Raw genomic sequence first — 25,547 nt, 5'->3', positions numbered from 1 at the left:
AAATGTAAGTATTATTTGAGTGAAAAGATACTTATTGCAACAAATTCGCATTATAATATATCACACTTAAAAATTTTGCTAAATTGCTCAAAAAAATGGTAAGGCTATAGCCTTAGGAAATTTTCAAATGGTAGCGCATCGCACAATCGCTCCTGTGTGTAGCGCTCCGTACGGAGCTACCTCTTTTTCCCGTGGGCTGTGCGGGAGCACACACAATAAGATGAGCGGAGCGATTAAGGTACCTCTTTCGCTCTTGACCCAACACTACTCACCACGGCTACATGCTGACACTCGTGAGTGAGTAAGTGAAAAAAGAACCGCTAAAACTCCTTGTGCTGAGTAAACGAAAATTGATTCAATACAACGTTTCAACTCACTATCTCACTCTTACTCACTTTGCACATCTCTACTACGCACAGCAATGAGTCATCCCGATCCATAGTACCGTGTGAATTTGATTGCCCCCAGCTGGTTACGGAGCACTGCTAAACGATTGATTGACGAAAGCGATAAGCGTTATCTTTGTAAGTGAAACAATTTTCATTTCAGTCGACTTCCATATGGATAGATAATTGCATTAGACATACTATAAAAAGATTTGCTAAACATAAAATCAATAGCTACTGATAGTGGCTATAGGCTACAGATTTATTGGCTGTATGACTACGTTATCTTTTTGCACTACAAGATACTGAAATCTGTGTTCAAAGCGAAATGAACTGGTATAATTCAGGCTTAGGGAAGTTTTCCATTTAAAAAAACCGTGTGTGAGGCTTATGCTACTATACATAACATGAGTTGTATGAGGACCTTAGTATTGCGCAACGAATTAGGCTATCCAGACAATGGTGAATTGGTCAGTTCAATAGACAACGAAAGACTCAAGGTTAACCAGTCTTCCAGCACGTGTTACTTGAAGTTCTGTATACTATGTATCAAGCACATGCGGACATTGCTGAGCTTCCGTGTATTGAATAGTTGTAGTGCGTAGATGATACTCCCATGGCCATGAATAGCATGAGATTTGTAGAAAGAAATCGGGATCCCATCGCTTGAGGAGAACACCTGTACTACACCTGAGTGCCATGATTGAAGTTGATGAGATGACAGTTTCGTGACGATAAATCTGAAGACGCTCAATCAAAGGCAAGTTAAAGTCGTCTAAACGTGAAGACATCCACTTCTGAAGTAATTCATTCCATTGATCTTTCGTAAATGTCGTCGTATGTCGTCTATTCTCGAGTTCGACAAGATTTCGTCAATATATTTTTATACCCATAGTCACATCTTTCAATATCCCTGTCTCCGTACACGACGCAAAGATAGTTAATGAAAAAATAATTCTTGAAAAATGTAATATTAACATGAAGTAATTGATGAATGCCTTGGACCTGGAATGCGTGAAACATAAGTCTTTGCGTACATTGTTTTATGATAAAAATTGATTAAAAAATAGAGCACAGAATCTGTAATCTGTAAATGGACGCACATTTCACAAAAACCGCAGCATAATTTTATGTTGACTCACAACATCATTGCTGCGCGTTATATGTTGTTATGCTCAATCTCTTTCTGTTGGTGGCAGTTTTCTCTCTTTCTCTCTCTCTCTCGCTCGCACAGAGCGGAATTGTACGCGTGTGTTGGTAAGGTTTCGATCGATCGAAACAGGAAACCATAGCAATGCGTCAACACACACTCCCACAGCAACCTAGCGAAAGAGTGAGCAGAGAGAAAGAAACACCGAAACAGCGTACAGTACGCACGTACACGCACTCGCGCGGGTGATCGTGTCCCGCTTTGCTGTCCCGCTCTAGCCGCAGTGCACTTGCCGCGCGCGCGTTAAGGGTTGAAAAGGAGGACCAAAAAAAAAGCAGATTTGTGCGTGTATTGTAATGCATTAATGCTTTGCTGAGAGTGTGAGCATGATCGCTATGTTTCGCGAGAGCGTTGTGCGCCCACTCAGCTCAGGAAATGGACTAACGGGGCACCATAAGACGTACCAGCAGCAGCACAGACAGCAGCACAGTGCGAGCGTCTTCTGGCAGTCCAAGTGCTACGCCACCACCACACTTCTCACCAAGCGTCCGGTGTGTGTGGCAACGGTCTGCACCGTCTTGTAGACACAGTTGCTGGTGAGATACGACAGTGCAGCTGCGAATGCAAATCAGCTTTATACGGCCAACGGTGGAACGGTGACGTACGTCCGTGCGTACCTTGCAGGATATCCGATCTGCGGAAGTAGGCAACACTTCGCCCACAACGTTTGCGAGTGGACCACATGGTTCGGCCTGCGGGGGGCCACAGAATTCAACGACCTTTTGACGTTGGGGCACGGTTTCGCTTCCGTCCGAGAAAAGTGCATCACAAAGCGGGTGTGTTTGTGTTTGTGTGTTTAGTGGGAAAGTGTTAGTTGCTGCAATCCTTTTCCCAAAAAAAAAAATCCAATTTAATTTGGCGATCAGTGCCAGAGAGGATACAGCAAGTGTTGTGTGTTTTGGCAGAGTGTGTACAACAAGATCCTCGAAAGAATCATTTGCGTGAAGAAGCTGTACAGAAGAAGGCGCTTTTAGTTTCGAGGAAAGAAAAAAGAGCAAAAAGAAATAAGCCAAGTGTAACTGAATTGTATGTGGAAAAAAAGAAAGTATCTCCAGCACAGCCAGTGTAATGTTATTCCTGTACATTGCCTTTTTGCGGTGAAGCATTTAAGTGAATCGAGCTGAGACGCGGTTATCGGTGCGTTCTGATCTGACACACGATCGTACGACGGTCCCGCGGTGCAAAGAGTGTGTGTTGGTGGCAGCGAGTGGCAGCGTACCATTCTAAACCTTCCACACGGAACAGATTGTGTGTGCGTGTGTGGTTGTGTTTGATAAAGCGACCGATTGCGTTAACGATCTCGTCATCTCGTCAGCGCATCTTCAAGACGGCGAGGAAAAGGCCCTGCAGCCCTGCTGCAACAGTAGCGTGTAAACGACTCAAGCTGATCGCAGACTAAAGATCGCGGGTACGTAATGATGTGTCACCAGGTGAAGTTCAAACCTTCAAAGCCGCGAGTTTGGTTTCTCTGTGCAGTTGTTGTTGTTGTTGTTGTGGGGGCTTTTTTTGTTCACCACTCTTGCATTGAAGAAACAGACCAAAGAGGCAAACGAAACCAAACCATCGAACCGGTTTAGATTTCGAATCGTAACTCCCGGAGGCCCAGAATCAGGTATATGGGAAACGCAGCAGCTCTTACGTCTCTCTGTGTGTGTGTTTGTTACCAAAACTTCATCCACTTGTTTCAGGTAGCTTTTGGTTTAAAATTTTGCCAAAAATTATTGCCCAATATATAAAACAAAAAAAAAACACAAACACAGGAAAATCCACCATACTGTGGTGAAGGGAACAAACACGGATCGTTTGCAGCCCGATTTTACTAACCGACCAGATTTGGTTGGCCAATCTTGGGCCGTTCCGAAACGGCACAACCGAGAACACCGTTGATGCCGTGTGTTTTATGGTGGTTGTTTTCTTCATTCTTTCTTTCTCATCGTTTTTGTTGTATTTGTTCACCTCCCATGCACTCTCTGTTGTGGCCATTTTCTTGTGCAGCACCAAACAGTTTCCTTCCAACCGGTGGGGTGGTTTTGTTTCATGTTATCATGTTTCGGGTGCAGAACTGGAGAAGAAATCAAGCACAAAACAATCCTCGCTCTACCAGCAGCTCACACGTTTCGATGCTCACGTTCTGGATGTTTGTATGTGTGTCGTTGGTAGTTTTATTAGCTTTTGCTAAGACCCCCTTCCCGAGCTCTTTATCTTACGATTGGCATCTTCTCGGTAGCTTAGATTTCCAAATGGCAACCGTGTAGTGCCTGCCAGTAGTGTCTTGCGAAAGTAACGGAAGCCTTCCACAACTGTGTGCACGGGAGCGAGCGCGCTTGGCGGTCTCTGGAATTAGACAATGCGCTATGGAGATTTTCATTGCGTAAAACGAGAAAAAACCAGGTCAATGAACAATCGGCAAGAGGGCTTCCGTCAGAGAGGAACTTGTTTTCTTTTAGTTTTAAGCCAAAATGGATGGGTTTTCCCTTCTGGAGATAGCTCTTTATCATGGGAGTTCTGGGACAGTAGACAGTATGTTAATAGACACAATAAATGTTGAGAGAAGAAGGCGAATGATCTTCTGAGGTCTTTTAGAATTTTGATGAAGACTTCAAGGGTTTTATTGGAGCAACAATGATCAACATCGAATGTCATCAGAACGTGGATGGAAATCTCTGGAGGAGGTTGGAGCGTCTCAGCTTTTCCCTTTGACGTACAAAAAGTAGATCATAAGTTTTCAAGATTTCTAAAACCTCATAATGCTTAATTGTTGATCGAAAAACAGGACCGGATATCACATGTGAATGTTGAGATACGAGTGACAAGTTTGACCTCGTAGATCGTTAAGTCTAGAACCGAGAGAAAGAGCCATAGACGACTCTCCATAGGTGACGAATCATTCTTAGCCTGAACTGTGATGAATCTATCACTATCATGCAAAGAAATAGACTAACCAGCATCTGGTGGATTGGTCAGGTCATTAGAAACACATCAGACGACCTAATCTGCGAATTCTCTTTACGCCGTTCACATGGACAGAGAAGTCACGGAAGGCCTCAGCTGAGCTCTAGTGAAGACGTTGACACATCGCTCGCAAGAAAGCTTGGGAAAAGTGACTCCAATATGAAAGTGCTGAATTTTGAGTAGATCAGCGAACTACTGCACACGAGTCCCAGGTTTTTGGCGTTGATGTCTTCGTTTTAACAAAAAAGGTTAAGGGTGAAGTCTTCGCACTTGACACGTCCCACATAATATAAGAAGCTCAGATTTTGAAAGTCCAACGTACATAGACTGTAGGACAAGCCCAATCTATAAAACCATAGAATGAGTAAAGTTACTAACACGCAATCTTCGCCAACATTTGTCAAATGGTACAGAACTAGCCAGTCTTTTAGTCAGTGTATTTCACTATCTCTCTCTTGTTGATCCTCAGACATCTGTTGATGTTGGATTTGATCCTCGGTTCTGCCGTACGGAACAGGTGCCGTTTATCACATACACTATCGGGTCGCCCCCTATCCTAGAGAACCTAGAGACTAGAGAACCTATCCAAGTCTATTTTACATATATGACTTTAAAATCAATAAAACCATAGAACGACTAAGTTACTGATGCGAGATCTTCTCCAACTTTAGTCAAATTTTGGAGCTAATGATCAGGCAAAGAAGTTCACTTACATTACACATAAGAAAATTACTTGAAGTTGCATTTTTTTCCAGTTGTTTTTTTTCATTAAAGCGTCCTTGCAAACACTTTTAAATACAACAGTCATAAGCTAATCAACTGACTAATGAAAACATTCCACTGCCCAGTTAGCATGAGGTTCAATTAATGCTGATGCCGTCTCGTTGTAAAGAACGAATGAAAGGGATCGTGTAGCATACATAAAAACAAATCAAGCACAACGGTAGCCAGTGGGCAATATCCGCGTCCTAATAAGGTCGCGACCATTTGCCTGCTGCTGTGAGACAACTAAACGTGAGTCACACTTTCAGGTCGATCGAGGCCACGGCATGATCTTGCGATAATAATAAAAAAACGCAGTTTCCTCTTTCCCCATCTATCGATCAAAGAAATTGTCATCATCAGCTCGGCTGATTGTCGGGTGGTTTATCCGACACTTTGTGAAGGCCATCATATCTCCTGCGTTTGACTCATTTGTGGCTGATAGTTCGGAACGTCGTTAATGCCATGCCATCCAATCTCTGCCCTTTTCATCGAGCGCCCACTTTCCCTTTACACACACATACACATATGCAGACACTTACTCTCACATACACGCGGTTTATCGTTTGTTTCCGCAAATTTTCCCTTTTTTACCTTTGCTCACACGTATGTGGTACACGGTTCAAATACGGCCTATTAAAAAAGAGAGAAAGACGAGAGAGAAAAAAAAACATCAAAGTACACAAAACAAAAAATAAATAATGTAAAGCAAGGTATAAAATTAAAGTAAAAACAACACACCGAAAAATAAACAAACAAAAAAATGGCAATAGATGAAAAAACTAAAAAAAACGATACCACCGGAGAGCAAAAGCGTGCTGTTAATCTTTGTCCGTTGAGATACGGGCGCGCGCGTATGTGATGTGCTTTTTTTTTGTTTGATTGTTTACTTATTGCCTTCTCTAGCCACTCATCCTATAGCTTTATTTAGATTAGGGCCATCATGGAACACTTTTTCCTCCGTGGCAGTGAAACTAGGCCACGCGGAACCGGGTTTATGATGCGCGGAGCATAAAATCGGCCCGATGCTGTATGAAGGCGTGCGCCCAGTTTGATTTTATTGTGGCGCTTCGCCGTGGTGTTGGTGGTGGGCGTGCGAAGGATGATAAGAAAATTTTTATCACCTCTACACTACGTGTTTAGAAAGGAAGGTGAACACTCTTTATACATAGTAAGAATATAATGTCTTTCTTGGTTGTGCTTTCTTTCTACTAAGTACTTTCTATTTGATTGCATCTTATATATGACAGTTAAGTGCAATTGCAGCGAAACCACAGTTTGTTTTCACTTGTAATTCATCATTGTGGGTACATGCTAAAATGTTTATTTTTTTCCTTAAAAGAAGGTTTATTCGCTTCCCAAATAATACACGCTACAGGGTGATTAGTAGAAAGTGTTAGAAGCTTAAAACACTGGCGGCCATATTTTTTTTATTTTGTTACGAGTCCAAACAAAGCTTTCAAAATGTGTTCCAGCTATATATGTGCTTCAAATTTCTACACGCTGCTCAAAAAAACGTTTATTTTGTGATTTTTTTTAGTAACATGAATCAACCGATAAATATTGAATAAAAGGTAATGGGGGAAAAATAATTAAAAAATTATCTGAAAGGAAAATATTCAAGTATTATAAAAGAATAAATAATTCTTTCTGCTAGACCTTATTGATCTCGATTTTATGACAAAATGGCGAACGTTTAAACGTTACTTTGTTGAAAAAAAAATCAAAATTTAAACTGAAAACATGTTCGTATTTTGTTGCATTTGAACAGAAACGAATTTAAAAAATGTGTTAAGAAAAACGATTTTAAATACCAAGAAAATATTTTTTTTAGAACATTTAGGCCCTTTGACCGTTTGTCAAATATTGACCACGCTGTATATTTAGCCGTAATGTAAAAATAACAATTAAAACCTGAAAAAGTAAATGGTAGACCATTTAATGCAACGGAAATAACTGTTCAGCAGAAGCGATGTAAATAACATTTTGTTTTTACTACAGCAGATGATTACATTAATTTTTCATCCATTGAAACCGGAAGTGGCGATCTTCGGTTAACTTCTCAAAAATATGAAAGTAGTTATACTCTTAATCAATCGCTCATTTTCATCTTCCCATTTCAGCCCCACGATCAATTTCCCTTTGCAATTGAGTAAATTTTCTTTCGCAATTTGCCCTCTGCACAAGCACAACAACTTTTGATGGGCCTTTGAACCTCACTCGAAGCCAACAATCGATTGTGTTCACATCAAAGTTTTTATGTTGCATTTTGGTTTTTTTTTGCAACCGGTGTTTGTTTGTAGGCCATTTATTTTGTTATATTTCGTTCTTTTAAATGATCGGTTTTTTTTTGTCTTTCGTGTATCGGGAGGAATGGAGGGTAGTTTTAATTTATTTTCGCAATGAATGTGCAAACGGTGGCGTTGTTGTAGCTGTGGCATGGGTACCAAAAATTCGTTGCACCCACCTTCCCAAGGACGCACTGGTTGAGTTTCGGGTGGAAAAATACGAACCACGCACACAACAGAAGCAGGGAAAGCCAAAGTTTTAAACTATTTGACGATAGGATAGGTTGGGTGGGACCCCCCGGTCAAGGGGGGTGGGTTGGGGGGTGGATTTTTCGCTACGCTTTGTATGGTTGTGTCGCGTGGCCAAAAATTAAATTCAAGGTTCTCCTTCCTTCACGACTCACTAGTCACACTCACACGTACGCACAATTTTTTTTCCAACTGTGGAACGGCGCAAGTTTTGCGTAATTGCACTTTTGCGCATATATTTCCTTTTTGTTGTTGCGTTTGTCACCTTTGGCGCGTTACGTTATGCATCCCATACAATGGTGAACACCTAAATGGGGAGCAACAAAACCTCGTGGCTAAGGAGGTTATTAGTATTAGCTGACAAAAGCCACCCGCAGCCAAACACAAATGGATGGCGATGATGAATGGAACAGAGCGGATCACGTTTCAACGGGCGAAAACTGTGACGTGTGCGGGCTGCCGCGTTTAGCACGTTTTGCCAGGCCAATCATATGTTTTGTGTGACGCATCTGCTTCGTGTGTGTGTTGCGTTTTGGCAGGTTTTAATTTCTTTTCTTGTGAACGTGAAGCAAACATTACAACATTACAGTTTATGAAACAGCGTTGGAGTTTCGAAGAAGTTCCAAATTTGATGGCTCAGTGGAGAGATGGAGATCAATGATGTACGCCAAAAAAGTGGAAAATACCCTGCGGGCAAAATAGCTCAGTTTTAGCATGCTGCCTCTGTTACTCCTACACGAATACAAAATTTTTTCGTGTAGGAGTAACAGAGGCAACATGCTAAAACCGAGCTATTTTGCCCGCAGGGTACTTACAAAGAAATGGGATTGTAATTTTTATATTTTTTATTGATTTATTTTTACATTTTTTATTGATAGAATTGAAAAATTGAAATCCCTATAACTATTCAATATTGCACCTTTAGATTTTCTTTAGACTAGAGATGAAAATAATCACTCTCTTCAAAGAGTTGAAACAGAGTGAAAGAGTTAATATAGGTATGGAAATCTTTTACTCACTCTTTTGAGAATCGTAAAAAATGCTCTTCGACTACACTCCTTTGTGTTTTAACTCACTTAGTTGCTCTTTTTAGATTTAAATCACTTTATTTCTGTGATTAGTTATTTAATTAGCTTCACTTGTGTAAGGGTAATTTATTCGAATTTCGATGGCTGAAAATAATTTTCTTCGTTCTTATTGAGTGATTTAAATTCAAATAGATAAAAAAAACATTTTTATTTACTCTTATTAAGTGATTTGAATCGCAAAAGAGCGAGCCGTCAGTCGGCGCAAAGTGTGAGTGAGTTTAGACGGCAAAGAGTGAGTAAATGATTCATAAAGTTTGAGATGAAATCATAAGGATTAAACACACTCACTTTAACTCAGTTTGCCACCCTGTAGTGATGTGAATTTAAAGGTGGATCAGTTGATCTTATCTGATCCTTGTCTAAAACATCTGATCCGATCTAATAATAAAAGATCAAATAATCCGGGATCACGGGATGGCGATGTGATCCGTTATGATCCGGGATCTCTTTTGTACGATGTGATCCGTAAACCTCGTCATCTAACGCGTCACATAAAACAAGTCTTATGATGGTATGATGATGGTTGAAGAATTCTTAAGAATAAATTTTTAATATTTTAATGCAGTTCAATCGAATTATTCAGCTTTTAACGGGAATAAGAACACAGTAAAAACCCCGAAAAAAACCCGAACTCATGGGACATCATTGTCAGAGAAGTATCAACACACTATTTCCAATTTAAATAATTTAGTTTATGAAAACTACACAAATGTTTCTTCTATACGTTCAGTCCCATAAATCCCGAGAACCTCACATTGAGGTCAGTGAGTGCTCGAAGCGATTAGCCGTTTGGCATTTTTCTTTTGTTGCTGTCTCTCGTAAATGTTTCGTCGCAAATACAAAAAAAGAAGTGAAGAAGCCACAATAATAGTCGGAAAAAGGAAAACCATCCATTGAAAATAAACACCACGATATGGGCTGTTTGGGCGCTTCCATGAGGATGGACACGGTGGAAATGGTTGGTGGGGAATAAACGAAGGGAAAAACCTCACACCCGCTTAAAGTGAAATCTGCTTCACCTTACCGGCGCCGGTACCGTTATGGGGGGCTGTAGTTAAGCTGTATTATTTTTTTTTTTGCACCTTCTGGCACCGGCTGTCTCGAGTGGGGGGAAACCATTCCGGTATATTCTCCCTTTGTATATGACCCGTGACCCAGGTGGACGAACGAACACCCAGCGCCATATGCGATGCGGGATCGACACGAGCCGTTCCTAACACCCCGAAAAGTGTGGTGTAACGCTTGTGGCCAATGCTGAAACCCGTAGCGTTTTTCATTTTATTACGAACTTTATACACACACACTCATATCCCGTACCGCATCGCGTCCAGCACACGGGGAACACAGGAAGGGACAGCTCGATTATGCCAATGTTCTGCTCAATTTCCGCCTTCATTAGTGTGATCCGCTATAGCACACGTGTGGCACCAGGCATGGACGAGATTGGGGTTTTGCCAGAATTTACCGAACTCTACTCATTTCCGGCCAAGAAATCTGGCGAGAGGAAAGGAAATAAAGAACACGAAAAACAGACCCATCGGTAGGGTTCGTCACCTGTGGACGAATCAAGTCTTTCATACGTACGTGATGCGGTTTGCAGGGGTTTTCGATTCCATCTGGGGAGGTTTGTACGGTGCGAAAGGGGGATTTAATTTTATACACCATGATGGGTGCAGTTGTTAATAGGATTTGAATGTAGGGACCGGAAATGAAACGAAAATACTTGATTGGTGTTTTTTTTTTCTAATGAAAAAGAACAATTTTTGAAGGGGTTTTTTTTCTTTCTTTGGCCCCAAAATGTAGCTTGACCTTATTTACTTTAGTAGTTTGTTAGTTATTAGTGTCGACACATCTTAAATATATTATGTAGCTCCTGCTTAAGTCATTCATCCCATTGTTGTATTCTGGATTTGTCTTTTATAAGAAGTTGTTTTACATTTTTTTTACACAGCTTTAAACGGTTACATAAATTACATAAACAATACAACCATGTGTAAAATTGAAGAAAAAAAACCCTTAAATGTTAAACTTTTTTCAAATGTCCAAAACCAACCAACCGTGACAGTGCTGGCAGGCACACAAGCATAACAGCAAAAACAGCAACGAAAAAACTCAACCCGCACGTGCATATGCACTCCCATTCGCACGTACGACACGTCGTCTTTCGCTTTTGTTGCAAACATATAGCTTGCTACAACACAGCAGCGACCTAAAGCCTGTGCGCGGTTCCCCAAGAACTCGGTACCGATGCCGCCGGTTTCATGCTTGGCTTTCATGTCCACCCGCTCGGTTTGTTGTGCACGAAATAGTTTCCTGTTATGGTTCAGTGCGTTTCGGTATAGAGTTGGCCGGCGATCCGTGGTTGAGATGCGTTTTTTTTTCATCGCAATTGGTGGAGTGAGTTGATGGTGGAAATCCAACTCCCTCTACTTTTGCAAATGGGTGGGGGTTAGGTTGAAGGTGAATAGAAAATGGTTAAAAAGTTGCAGCTGTCTCCGGTGCTGTGGTTGCGGAAAGCTGAACCAACCAACCAACCGACCGAATGATGTGGAAAGCGAAGGTGCATCGCACAACACAATTGTCCATTATGCTGATGCCATCCGATCCAACCCCAGCAACGCTTCTATTAGGAAAGGAAATTCGGTGCCCGATCGGTTGGCGCAAAGTAAAGCAAAACAAAAAAAGAAGATGGAAAACAACCACAAACCGATATTAGAAACGATCGATTTCGATGATGAAAATTTGATGGAAATATGAAAAAAAGGGAAACTTCTTCGAAACGATCAATTAAAAGATCGCGATTTCATACGATGCGTTCGTGGGTTTTGTTTTCTTTTGTTTTTGTTTTCGGTGAATTTAATGCAGCTTTCTTCTGTTCCGCCCATACGATGGAACTCTTTCTTTCGTCTTCAACTTGAAACTGTATGACACATCATACATTATTCCACCACCGAAAACTGCCATGCCTCTTTTGTAAATTTAACATGATCATTCATTATGAGCAATGAAGCGTTTCTGCTTCGGTCTGTCGTGTATCAGGAAGAGAAGGATTTTATTGTGAAATTCGCTATAATCCATAGTGCGCAAATAAAGGTGAACGGCTTTTTTTTCGTTAATCATTATCAACATCATTATCATTATGTTCTAAAATGATGTAAAACAATAAATTTCTTCATTGATATTTGTATATTTTTTAGTAAAGATTATGGATTTATCAGGTTTTTTGATTTTACTTTCTGCAATTAAGCAATTCTATTTTTTATTCCAATTTTTTAAACTTGGATTTTTTTCTGTTAAGAAACTAACCAGCAATTAAAAAACGTTCAAAACGCTTGGCTCTTCTAATGCTTGACAAAAATCAACGAAAGATAGGTTTCGTTATTTAAAAGTACAGTAGAACGTCGATTATCCGGGGGTCGATGATGCCGTTTAATCAATTTCCACTGATATACTATGATAGTCCTTTTGATGCTTAACATGATTCTGGATCAAGCAAACGATTATCAAATAACAATTAAAATTTAGAACGTAAAATAAAATCATTTCAAATATATCGTTTGGTGACAATTTTAATAATTTTAACCAACCTGACATCAGTACAAATGTTCATCACGGTTGAACAGCTGTCAATTTTCGGCGCACGGTTAATCCGCCCCCGTACGATCGACGTTCTACTGTAGTAGTTTTAACATTAGAACTACCGAACCCGTTATTTCGAAAGAGCCGATTGCTTATATTATTTTTTTTGCGTTAAACTTTTTATAAAACCGTATGGTAACCCCTGCCACATTTTTATGAGTTTAAATTTAGTTTAAGTTTTTGTATTAATTATAATCACACTTTTTGGGGATCCTTTTTTGTGGTAAAGCTAAAGGTTATTGTCTATCAAATCATTAATCCAATTATTTTTAAAAATTAAATACACATTATTCTTCAAATTACATTCCATTTGGTGATGTAAACTGTACAAATAAACAATTAAGAACAATAAAATAAAGAAGTAAAAGAATAATAATTTATTCTTCCATTCACGAAATTTACAAAAAGGTTAATACTTTGGTCTTATTTTGTTTTTTTTTTTGCTATTGCAGAACTACCTACCCAGCAGACTGCTCGTCGTACGCGATGTACCACGGTGAAGGCACAGCTCGTATGAAGCAGGAAGTGATTGGATCGGTACGTGGTACCAATATAGCACCAGCGTGCGAACCTGCCCGGTGCTAAGTTGGCAGCGCAGTCGATGGAAGGGTAAACGATCGTTAGTTCACTGCTGCTAACATCTACCACCTACGAGCGGCACTAAAGTCGTTACCGTTTGCCGGCTTAAAAACATGGAGGAAGCTGTAAATCATCTCGCAAATTCACAATCAACAGCCAAAACGATGGCGGACGGTGTGATCCCGGACTATTGTACGCTTCCGCGACCACCGCGACCGGCCCATCGGTTGGCATCGGTGGCAGAGTACACCGAGCAGCGACAGCAAGTGCCTGATCGGGATACAACCAGTGGTCACTTCTACACGTTACGGCCAAAGCCGGCCAACATGGGTGCCGTTGGTGGGCGTTTAAATCCCACCGTTGGTAGCTTCCGGCGGGAACCAACTTTGGAGGATCTTGCGGAATCGAACCGAAGCTTACTGTACGAGCAGAACATGAGCACGTTCGAGAATTTTTGCGAGCGGCGTAACAGTGAGCAGCAGCTACAAACGCACCAAACAGAGGAGAATGATTGTAGGCAAGAGCTTGGTCCGGAAGGTTTGGGTAATTTCTGTACGCTGCGCAAAGTGCGACGATCGCGCAGTGGAAGTGATAGCGTACAAACGCAACTGTCCGAGACGAGCCGGCATCCGTTCGGTGGTGCGTACTGTACACTCAAGAGGAAGAAGCTGCAGTTGAATCGAAAATTTGTGGAAAGCTTTCTGGAAGATCCAAATGCGAAGGTGGTAGACTATCTGTCCGAGTTGGATGCGTACCTAGACGAGATGGATGGTGTGGATGATGATGATGTGTGTGGTGAAGTTGATAGTGAAGGTGATAGTGGAAATGAAGATCACTCTTCCCTGCGAGAGTCGTCAGAGCTGGACGGCAAATGTCAAAGTGCAAGTGAAGAACCAGTTGGCGATAGTTTAAAGTATTACCAAACGCAGATACGGCCTAGTGACGCTAGTGAGAGTGGTGTGACGTTAAACGATGTTTATCAGGAGGATCGTATAAAGTTTGGTGACATCAAGCATTTCTGTACGCTACCGAAACAGAAGCGTACCCAATTTCTGAACGCGTTCAAGCGTGGTGCTTCCATGCGTAGATCGGTCGTTAGTCAACGGAAAGTGACCGATGACTGTGAACGGCATATCCAGCATCCAGACGAAAGCAGAATGATCGGGTGTGACAGATCGGTTGAAACCAGGCAAAATACTAATGGTGAGTTACTAGATTGTACCAGAGTTCTTAAAGTTAAGAAATGTTGGATTAATGTTTCAGTGATGAATATTGAAGGATCCAAGTAGCAACCGTGACTAGCTTTATATCCTCAAAAAATTCCTATATTCGTATCTCCAATCTCAGCAACCTTTTGCTAGTAGTTGTACTACCATCTCCATCGGTATCTAGGCGATGATGTGTACAGTAAAGTAAAAAAGAAAACAATGGAAGAACAACTACAAACATCTTCCACGGCCGAGTTTGAAGCACTCTCGGATCAACTGGCCGAGCTTGAGGAACATCAGCTCACGATTGCCGAATCAGACCGTGCCTTAGCCGCACTGGAAGCCAAAATTGCAGTTCGCAGACTAAAAAGTGGTCGAGCACCCGTCTCACCACTTCCATTCTCCCACTTTAAGGCCTTCTGTCTCGATTGGGTACGGAAGTGTGAAACGGCGACGGAAAAGATTCGCTTCGAAACGCGTGCCATCGAACGGCAGAATATCGACCAGTGTGCACTGATCGAGCAGAAGCGTCAAAGCATCGGTAACGATGCGCTCCGTGTACAGCTCGAGAGCTTCGCAATCGAACGGCTTGTAGATGAGCGTGATTTGCGAACCGCACAGCACACCGACTACGAACTGCGGCGGCTCGGTGCGGAAGTAAAGCGTGAGATGTTAATGGAGAAGTTGGCACTGTTCGAAACTATCCAGCACCATGGCCAGCTGAGCGAAACTGTGAACCAGTGGCGTAAAAAGCTCGAAGATGTAAAAGCCCAAATCGAACGTACCGATCGTGAGGTAGAATTATTGGAGCGTCAGAACGAATCGTTACGTGCCAAGTTGCTACAAAATCCACTGCCAAACGTACGGCAGATGGCTAACCGTGCGGAGGAATTGAACCGCCTCCAGACCCAACTCTTTCGCCGAGTAAAGCGTGGAGTACTGGATGGCACTATAAGAGTTCCCGTAGGCAAGGGCAGAACGGCAAGAACCGAAACCGAGAACAGTACGTAGCGACGCACCACCCAATTGCAAGATAATTCGGTTAAACTCAATTGACCTAAATTAATCGCACGCTGGTGTCGCGCACGAGGGTGAACGTGCTGGACCAAATTCAATAAAGTAAAAGCCCATTCATCAACCCGCACACGCTTTGGTGCAGTGAAACCGGCTGTAATCGGATTCAGTTCGTCACGATCGCGTTACGAGTTAAAGGAGTAACTAACCATGCCTTGAGTCAAGTTACCCGAGAGCCCTATCCTAAGTGTAGTCGTTGATCTCGGTTGACATGTTTCGGTCGACAGGGCACAATCGTTTTTTTGCATGCAACATTTGGAGTAGCTAACAAGGCTAATGTAGATCTTGTTAGGCGTTGCTCTGTTATACGAGAATAGCCCCCCGATTTCCCCCTCTTAGCAAATTTGGACATGAACTTTCTCAAAAAGACGCGATCTCAAGTCAGACGCGATTGCAATTAACACACCCACGGGGTGAGTGTGATTGTCAATGGAACAGAGTGCGAAACAATCGAACATGTTGAGTCATAACACGTAGTAGATGCATTGAATATACAGATTGAAAAGTAGATAACAGAATCACTCACCCGGTGGGTGACAACGGGCCGATGTCATTTAAAAGTTGTCTGCTATCCGGACGGAACTGGAAGAACTTACTATCTTTTGAAGTACCTAACCGATCAAGTACTTCCTGTACTCAATGGTATATACTTTATTTATAAAATGCTCCACGATACATTTGTATGCAAGTAGTAAAAATAGGCCTCGTGTATCATATGATTCCTGAGTAGACATCTTTGTAGACATAGAATATTGTTATTGTGTTCAGTACAACATTGATAGGAACCTCTCAAGAATGTCTAGGTTTAAAGTTTACGTAGATACCATTCTCACTGCCCAATGCTACGAACCCTTTTTGTAGTTGTACCGGAACTTCAGTGCGTGGAGTACGTTCGAACGTAAACTCCTTCAGCAGCTGGTATATGATGGCTTTTACCTCCATCAGTGCAAAGCGTGACCCTATACAGTTCCGTGGTCCGATCCCGAAAGGCAAGTATGTCCCCGGCTGGATCTTATCACGATTCGACTCACTGAAACGTTCCGGGTCGAATTTCTCCGGATCCGGATAGTACTGGGGATCGTAATGAAGGCCAACGATCGGGATAAACACTACCGTACCCTTGTCGATAGTGAACTCCACACCGTTCTCATTCTGTACCACGTAATCCCGGGTGCAGATCCGATCGGTTGACGGAGCGGGACTCCATTTGCGCAGTGACTCCGACACCACCATGTCCATGTACTTCATGTGCTGAAGTGCTTCGTAAGTTAAGGGCTTTTGTTGGAGATCAATATCCGTTGCTACTATTTCTTCATAAAGACGGTCCTGAATATCACGGTTGAGCGTTAGTTCGTATGCTAAAAATGTAAGACAATTCGCGACAGTATCAAACCCGGCCAGAAAGAAGATGAGACATTGGGCTACGAGTTCCATTTGGGTCATTGTTTGATAATGCTGCGAATCCACAGCGCCCACGTCGGATTCTTGTGCCGTGGCAAATCCTTCGGCGAGTGATTCTTCTTGCTCTTTGTGCCTTTTTAGTATTCCTTTTTTGGCTTGCATTAAAAGGTGAATCATGTCCGGCCGTACAATACCTTGCAGTTCTCGCGTTTTCTCCGTCTCGAGAACAATTTCGGCGAAGAACAAATTTAGCTCCCGATCGAACAGGTCCACTTCCAGCTTTTCCATTATCCAAGGAAACAGACGGTAGGCGAGAACTTTCAGCAAAACTTTGAAGCGTGCAAAATCGATCATACGTTGTCCGTTGGTGTAGAAGCTGTTGGTAGAATCTCGGAATGAATCCACCTTTAGTCCGAATGCGCACGATGCTATCACGTCTGTAGTGTAGCGAGAGAACACTTCCTTGAGTTCGTAGCACTGGCCATTCGTGTCCGTCTGCTTCTTGTAATATTGAACCATTCCTGAGCTACATTCGACCACCTGCTGGAACATCTGACGCATCTTGCTACCGGTAAAAGCGGGACTGAGCGTTGCCCTCATATCACGCCACTGCTGATCGGACAGAGCAAAAAGCGTCTTTCCAAACAGTGCAATCGAGTCGCGATCCAAGTTGCTTCCGAAGATAGGCCGATGGTTAACGAAATGGTCAAAATCTTTGACGGCGATTTGCTTTATAAGGTCCGGATCGCGCACCACAAACACGGGATTGATGAGGTCGAACATTCCAAACACCCTGGAATGAAACGGGCATAAATGTGTTTGTCTTCTGCTGCGTGTCCTAGTAAACTTACTTCACCCGTTCGAAGCGATTGTAGATGGAGCGCATAAAGTCGTACGAAGAAACCTTTCTCAACAGCAGGTGGCGAGAGCTACCGAATAGTGGTTCGGATGGTAGACAAGGGATGGGTTTACCCTCAAAGTACCGACTGTTGCGAGTGATGTACGCGTAAAACAGACCGAGAAGTAACAGCAAGAGCAAAGGACTAAGTAACAGCAACGCCATAATAGTGGTGTGAATTTACTGTCCAATTCCTGAAGGAAACGGTTGTCTATAAGTAAGCAAAAAATGCAAACAGGATTAGAATTAAACCGTTCATTCGCCGTCTCTCTTCATACACTGGTTAATCCATACGCCAGATAGAATCAGAATAAGAATCTCAAAAGTAAAGTAGTTTCAGTTTTTTTATTGTCCACTATTTGTGCAGTACTTCTGCGGAGATTATACATTGCTGGACGAGATTAACAAACATCAGCGATTATGCGCATTAACAGGTGCTCATCGTATCTAAATGCTCTTCCGCGGATTCAACTGCACGTAGATTCCTTTTTCTGGCTTAAGAGGTGTTAATCCTTTAGCCAGTTTTATCGGAACGGTTGTGCGCTCCGACCGATTAAACTCGTAGTTTAATAGCAAATGGTACACGATAGTTTTAATCTCCATCAAAGCGAATCGGGATGCGATGCAGTTACGTGGCCCTACTCCGAACGGAATGTACGCACCCAATGGAATTTTTTGTCTGTTCTCTTCATTGAACCGTTCCGGATCAAAACGATCTGGATCGGGATAGAAGTTTGGATCGTAATGAAGTCCGGCAATAGGTATAAACACGGTAGAACCCTTCGGGATAATGATTTCTGGATCGTTTGAAATTTTGTAGTCCTGATTACAAAGACGATCGGTACCTGGTGCTGGGTCCCATTTTCGTAGTGCCTCGGAAACAACCATGTCTAGATAGCGCATACCTTGCAGTGCATCGTAAGTGAGCGATTTTCCATCCAGCGACTCCGACACTTGTAGGATCTCGTCGTACAGACGCTGCTGAATGTCGGGAGCTATCGTCACCTCGTACACAAGGAATGATATCAAAGTCGCGAGCGTGTCAAATCCGGCCAAAAAGAACAAAAGACACTGAGCTACCATTTCGCCCTCACTAAGCGGCACGGTGTTCTTGGAAAGGTTCTTCTCATCGTTGGATTCTTTCGCCACGGCAAAGCTCTCCATCTCCTCACGTTCTTCGTGCTGATGGCGTAACCTTCCTTTGCTAGCTTGCATTAGAAGCTGAATCAGATCGGGACGTACGATGCCATGATGTTCCCTCTCCTGAATCGACTGTCTGAACAGCTGCGTGAAAAAATCGACATGTTTGCGATCAAAAATGTCCATCTGCAATCGTGCCATCAACTTCGGGAACACCTGAAAGCCCATCATCTTGAAAAAAGTCGTCCAACGACTGAAGTTCGATAGATCTTTGCCATAGCGCAAGAACACGTTCTGCTTATCCCGGAATGAGTTGATGCGTACGCCAAACGCGCAGCAAGCAATAACGTCGTTCGCGAAGCTTATAAAAAGATCCTTCACGTCACACTCCTGTCCAGGTGGGTCCGCTAGTTCTTGTACCATATTTTCACTGCACTCCACAATCATGGTAAACATTTGGCGCATCTTGCTACCGGTAAACGTAGGACTGAGCGTGGTACGTACGTCACGCCACCGTTGGCCGCTAAGGTTGAACAGTACTTTCGAAAACATGATAGTAGCGTGGTCGGAGTTCTTACTGTCTGCCGATATTAATGGTCGATGGTTGATGAAGTGATCAAAGTCTTTCACCATGATGCGCTTCACTAGCTCCGGATCGCGGATAACAAACATGGGCGTTAGCATCTCAAACATTCCGAACAGCCTGCAATGAAAAAAGGAATAAACGCATTTTAACCATCAGAAAACCTAAGACAAAAGGGACATGATTACTTTGCATCCGGGAAAAGTTCATAGTTGAAGCGTACGAATTCATTGAACGAAATCCTCTTCATCGCTAATCGTCGATAACTTCCAAACAATGGCTCTACCGGTAGACATGGTATGGGGAACTTCTCGAAGAATTTATTGTTACTCGTCAGGTAGATGTATAACGCCACCAGCACCGATACGAATCCAATCACAAACACTATGTTAACCTCCATTTTACAACAGCTTTTGTGTAGAATACTCCACGTCTACTACCACAATCACTGCTGCAATGGAAAGTTCTGGAAGAAAAGAACGTTGAAGATATGAATATTCACAAAATAGCTGTTTAGGACACTTTCCTTTTGTTCCACGTGTGTTTCATTTCTTTCATGAGCTAATCTTCCAATTTTTGGTTGGAATCAATCAAATCCATTCGTAACATGAAAATTCTTGAAGAATTAAAACTTCCGAAAAGTACATTATATCCTTGCTTTATTCCCATTTTTTGTGCAATACTGATCGTTATACAAATATCGTAGCGTGTACTAAAGGTATGAGATTCTTTGTGCATTTAAATATGACTTCTATTCCTTCTGCTCCTTCTGCCGTGGCTTCAACTTTAGATAGACGCCTTTCTCTGCTTGCAAAGGCGTGAACCCCTTTGCCAGTTGTATCGGTACTTGGGTGCGATCGCAGCGCTGAAACTCATAGTGTAGTAGAAGATGGTAAACGATGGCCTTTACCTCCATTAAGGCGAATCGGGATGCGATGCAGTTACGTGGTCCTATGCCAAACGGAAGATAAGCTCCCAATGGAATTTTATGTCGATTTTCTTCATTGAATCGCTCCGGATCGAACCGATCTGGATCGGGATAGATATGTGGATCGTGGTGCAGTCCAACGATGGGAATCGATACTATAGCACCCTTTGGGATAACGATATCAGGAGCATCACCCTCACCGACCACCTTGTAATCTTGGTTGCATTGTCGATCAGAAGCTGGATTGGGTGGCCACTTGCGTAGGATTTCCGTAACAACCATGTCTAGATAGCGCATACCTTGCAGTGCATCGTAAGTGAGCGATTTTCCATCCAGCGATTCCGACACCTGCAGGATCTCTTCGTACAGACGTTGCTGAATGTCGGGAGCTATCGTCAGCTCGTACATTAGAAAGGACATTGAAGTGGCGACTATGTCGAACCCGGCTAAAAAGAATATCAAACATTGTGCCACCATTTCCGCCTCACTAAGTGTTACTACATTCTCTGGAAGGTTCTTCTCATCGTTGGATTCTTTCGCCGTTGCAAAGCTCTCAACCTCCTCACAATCTTGTGGCTGATGGTGCAGCTTTCCTTTGTTGGCTTGCATAAGCAGATGGATCATGTCTAGCCGAACGATACCGTGCTGTTCGCGTTCCTGGACCGAATGTCGAAATAGTTCCGTGAAGAATTGTACATGTTTGCGATCGAATATATCAATCTCTAGCCAAGCCATTAGCTTCGGAAACACCTGATATCCCATGATCTTGAGAAAAACATGCAGACGACCGAAGTTCGTCAGGTTTTTGCCGTAGCGAAAGAAAACATTGTCCCTGTCCTGGAATGTGTTGAGGCGTACTCCAAACGCACAGGAAGCAATAACGTCATTCGTGAAGTTTATAAAAAGCCCCTTTAATTCGCACTCCTGAGCGGAGTGTGCTAATGAATGTATCATGTTTTCGCTACACTCCACTATTAGGGAAAACATTTGGCGCATCTTGCTCCCGGTAAACGTAGGACTGAGCGTGGTACGTACGTTTCGCCATCGCTGTCCGGTAAGGTTAAAGAGTGCCTTCGTAAAGATGACGGACGAGTTGTTGGAACTCGCGCTGTCTGTCGAAATTAACTGTCGGTGGTTGATGAAGTGATCAAAGTCTTTCACCGTAATAAGCTTCACTAGCTCCGGATCGCGAATAACAAACATGGGCGTTAGCATCTCAAACATGCCGTACATTCTACAAACAAACAAAAAGAAAAACGATTTAGTACCTAAAACAATTTTCAACAAAACGGCGGATGAACTTACTTTGCATCGGGGAATAATGCATAACTTGAGCGAATGAAGTCAGTTAGCGAAATTCGCTTCAGTAACATCCGCCGATAACTTCCGAACAATGGCTCTACCGGTAGGCATGGTATGGGGAACTTCTCGAAGAATTTATTGTTACTCGTCAGGTAGATGTATAACGCCACCAGCACCGATACGAATCCAATCACAAACACAAAGTTCACCTCCATTTTACAACACTATTACGTTAGATTACTCTACGTCCTCTAGTATCACAATTACGGTTTATGTTTATGGGTACTCTGTAATAAAAATAGATGAAGATTGACGTTATTAATGAATTATTAATTCATGTTGACTACCAGAAACCGTACGAAAAACATACACACTTTATCTACACAATGTTTTTGGCCTCCTGAGATGAAGTGCACAGACCCCAAAAAAACAACCACAGCCCTCCCCACCAAGCTGGCCACCACGTTTTCTAACTCCGATCGCAAATTGAACGCAAAATGAATAATTAAACACTGTCCTACTACATGATGAGCATCATCACCATGAGTAAGCTTCCCACACCTATCGCCATGTTGGTTATTAATTCCACTGTCTGATATATCTTATCAATGGTTCCGACTACACAGTTCATGGAGTTCAGTCAATTTAGATGTCGATTGGGTTATACCTCGTGTCTTGCTTCTGCCACACGTCCGACGACGTCATAGAGAGAGGAGAATAAAAAACAGCGAAAAGTTCATCTTTGTACAACTTCTCCTGACTCATCAGCCAATGACAATTATCATTCGTGAATTCTCAAAACTGGTTTGCTTGGAATGTGTTTCTACCGTTAATAAGACAATTTGGCAATGGAAGATAATATATTGGCGTTTTTTTGTATTTTTCGAAACGCCAAAGGTAACATCAGCTTAATTCCTGACCATAAAAGGACTACATGTTATCAATTGATGTTATCAGCCATTTTTAGATAACTGAACTTATCTCGCGATAGTCCCGAAGATTCCCTGGGGTAGTTTCTTTACCTATAACTTAACATTAAATGATAACGATACTAAAATTCCCCTTAGTTTTCATGATTGAATTTTATTCAAGGTGCTTTGTTCGATTATGCTGCACATTGGATTCCCTTAGTTACTAAGCTTACGCGGCTTAAAACGAATCCAGATGCCCTTTTCGGCTGCCAGCACAGCCGGACTATGCTTCAGCTTTAGTGGCACCTGCGTTTTATCGGAACGTTCGAATGTAAAGTTCTTCAGCAAGTAAAAAATAACTGACTTAACCTCCATTAGAGCAAACCGGGATCCGATGCAATTCCGTGGCCCAACTCCAAATGGAAGATACGCTCCCGGGTTGATTTTGTGACGATTTTCCTCATTAAAGCGCTCCGGATCGAATCGCTTCGGGTCGGGGAAGTACTTCGGATCGCTATGTAAACCCGCCACCGGTATCATGACGGTGACACCTTTTTCGAGTTTGAACCGCAATCCTTCGCCATCGTCGAAGGTGTAGTCCCGGTTGCAGTACCGATCGACCATCGGTGCTGGCGGCCAGAGACGCAACGATTCGGACACAACCATGTCCATGTAGCGCATACCCTGCACGGCTTCATAGTTCAACGGTTTACCATTGAGCTTCTCGTCCACCCCGATGATCTCCTCGTAAAGCCGGTCCTGTACCTCCGGGTGTAGCATCAGCTCGTACGCCAGAAATCCGAGTGCGGTCGAGATAGTGTCGAAGCCGGCGAGGAAAAACAGGAAGCACTGCGCTACTAGCTCCTTCTCGGACCATTCGCGTGTGATCGCCTTCTTACCAACGGCTGATTCGTGCACCGTCGCAAAGCCCGCATCCTTCACGTCCGGTTCGTCCCGCTGATGGCTCAGCATACCTCGCTTCACCTGCATCAAAATGTTGATCATGTCGTTCCGCACGATGCCCTTTTCCTCGCGCACCTTCATATTGTCCATAATCATAGCGTGGAAATGTTGGCACATCTCCTTATCCATCAGCTCGATGTTTAGCTTTAGCATTACCCGTGGCATCATTATGAACAGCATAAAACGGATGGATGGCCAGAACGAGGTAAAGTCCAGCAGCTTCTTTCCACGCTTGTAGAAATCATTTTCTCGCTCGGAAAACGAATTCACCTTAATGCCAAACGCAATCGATGCGATCACATCGTTGGCCAACCGGGTAAAGATATCCTTCATCTCGTGCACCTGCTTGGATTCGTCTGCCCGCGCTTCATCCAGAAGATGCTGCACCATACCCTGGCAACTCTCTGACATTAGCTCGAACATCTGGCGCATCTTGCTGCCGGTAAATGCGGGACTAAGCGTGGCCCTCATATCGCGCCACTTCTGGCCACGCAGCATGAACAGCGAGTTGAGGAACATGTTGTCCGACTGCATGATATCGTGTTCATTCGGCACGAACGGCGTGTGATCGGTGAAGTAGTCAAAATCCTTTACTCCAATCTGTTTCACACATTCCGGATCGCGCAGCATCAGGTTCGGGGTAAGGAAGTCGTACGCACCGACCACTCTTTAGCAATTTGTGAAGAATCGAAATCGTTGATTAATTTGGACAATAATGATGGCGATAGCCATTGCTCCTTCCACAACTTACTTCGCATCGGGATGTATATTGTACACTATCTCGACGTGCTCGATCATGTCCCGCTGGCGTAACATAATAGGACCGGAACTACCGAACGGGAAGGTAGGCTTCAGGTGTGGGTACGGTTTGTCCAGAAAGTAGCGATACCGGCTACGGACGTAGTAGTATAGCAAGGCCAGAATTGCGGCAATGGCCGTCATCGTCACCAAATCGAACGCCATCGTACTAACGTTGCTGCTTCTGCTGCTGTTCGTCACCTAAAAGTAACTGAGCACTTTTGTAAAGAGAGAAACTGGTTTTGCACTTTTTTATGGGGCTTCAACGCCACACCGGCTGTCGTTTGTTTGATAATGAAAGCAATGCGTGTGTGTGTGTTGGACGCTGTATACTAAGATTAGATTAGAACACACTTGAACTCTCGACTTGACAGACAACAAAACATCAAGTGTTTACTATGGGCGTCGATATGGCAACCATTCATGCTACTATAGATACATGGGATGTTACTGTTCGAATTAAAAATATTAAATGATAACGCATTCACACACATCACTGCGTACGCTATAAGCTTGTGAACGCCACCAGTTTTTTAAGTTTACTTGTAGATAAACGGTTGTAGTTAAATCTTCGTACTGGAAAAGTCCGTACTATTGTACACATATCCGAAACATTTTGCGACGCAAAACCATGGAACCATTTTTTGGGTAAAAATGACGCAGCATGCATACACCCTACATTCCCGCTGGTGATGATCTCACTTTTTGGGCAAACAATATGCCCCCAAGTGAAAGAATCCAACCAAAACGAATGTAAAACATGTGTTTGTGTAAAATTTATGTACACCAGCAAGAAAAACGATGATAAGAACACAACAATCTGGGACACATAAACACGATATTCACACTTTACTTCACTTACTTGACTTATTTCGAAAGCTGTTGAATATGTCCGTTCGGCCAAACGCGTTGTCCAGAACTAACCAGCGGCAAGCTGTCCGGAATACGCGTTAGTTGCCTAGCGTTGATTAATGAAGGCGTAGCGTTAGACGAACGTATATACGTACACACACGCATGGGGAAGGTTTGTATTGATGTGACCTTCAAACAGTGTGTGCCTTCCGGATGCCATACATACGGAGTGGAGTGGGAGGACTAATGTTTGCATGCTTATTTTTGGAAGAATCTGAACGGGGGGTGGTGGGGAGGGGTTGATACTTAAACTGACTCAGCATATTTTTTTCGGGA

The 25,547-nt window shown here is 42.9% G+C and overlaps 4 protein-coding genes across 7 annotated transcripts in view; 2 read left to right on the top strand and 2 right to left on the bottom strand.

Annotated features, from left to right (window-relative positions):
- The first annotated feature begins 1,479 nt into the window (after positions 1-1,479).
- LOC125769787 (sodium-dependent transporter bedraggled) overlaps positions 1,480-25,547 on the top strand; it is a 32,013-nt gene continuing 7,945 nt past the window's right edge. Inside the window, exons 1-2 of the mRNA XM_049438645.1 lie at positions 1,480-3,004; positions 13,027-14,356. Coding sequence (XP_049294602.1) covers positions 13,267-14,356 — 1,090 coding nt within the window. The 5' untranslated portion in view covers positions 1,480-3,004; positions 13,027-13,266. The remainder of the gene's footprint in view (positions 3,005-13,026; positions 14,357-25,547) is intronic.
- LOC125769819 (uncharacterized) lies at positions 14,388-15,525 on the top strand. Its single transcript, XM_049438702.1, has one exon. It carries the CDS (start codon positions 14,581-14,583, stop codon positions 15,370-15,372), a length of 792 nt encoding a protein of 263 aa, XP_049294659.1. The 5' UTR covers positions 14,388-14,580; the 3' UTR covers positions 15,373-15,525.
- On the bottom strand, positions 16,085-17,945 carry LOC125769804 (probable cytochrome P450 9f2). The gene is made up of 2 exons (XM_049438669.1): positions 17,688-17,945; positions 16,085-17,629 (listed from the first exon to the last, which is right to left on the bottom strand). The coding sequence occupies exons 1-2, from the start codon at positions 17,897-17,899 to the stop codon at positions 16,225-16,227; spliced, it is 1,617 nt and encodes a 538-aa protein (XP_049294626.1). The 5' UTR covers positions 17,900-17,945; the 3' UTR covers positions 16,085-16,224.
- Positions 18,066-25,411, bottom strand: LOC125769803 (probable cytochrome P450 9f2). Of its 4 annotated transcripts, none has more exons than XM_049438668.1 (3): positions 25,222-25,307; positions 19,646-19,923; positions 18,066-19,577 (listed from the first exon to the last, which is right to left on the bottom strand). In XM_049438668.1, exons 2-3 carry the CDS (start codon positions 19,855-19,857, stop codon positions 18,182-18,184), a joined length of 1,608 nt encoding a protein of 535 aa, XP_049294625.1. In that variant the 5' UTR covers positions 19,858-19,923; positions 25,222-25,307; the 3' UTR covers positions 18,066-18,181. The 4 variants fall into 4 exon arrangements, with proteins under 4 accessions (XP_049294625.1, XP_049294624.1, XP_049294622.1 ...); XM_049438667.1 differs by lacking the exons at positions 18,066-19,577; positions 19,646-19,923 and adding exons at positions 20,100-21,619; positions 21,691-21,974 and having other exon boundaries at positions 25,222-25,295; XM_049438665.1 differs by lacking the exons at positions 18,066-19,577; positions 19,646-19,923 and adding exons at positions 22,751-24,228; positions 24,313-24,570 and having other exon boundaries at positions 25,222-25,411.

This window comes from Anopheles funestus, chromosome 3RL (genome assembly GCF_943734845.2).
Source record: "Anopheles funestus chromosome 3RL, idAnoFuneDA-416_04, whole genome shotgun sequence".
In the NCBI taxonomy this organism is placed as follows: Eukaryota; Metazoa; Arthropoda; class Insecta; order Diptera; family Culicidae; genus Anopheles; species Anopheles funestus.
This window is presented reverse-complemented; position numbering and strand designations above follow the sequence as displayed.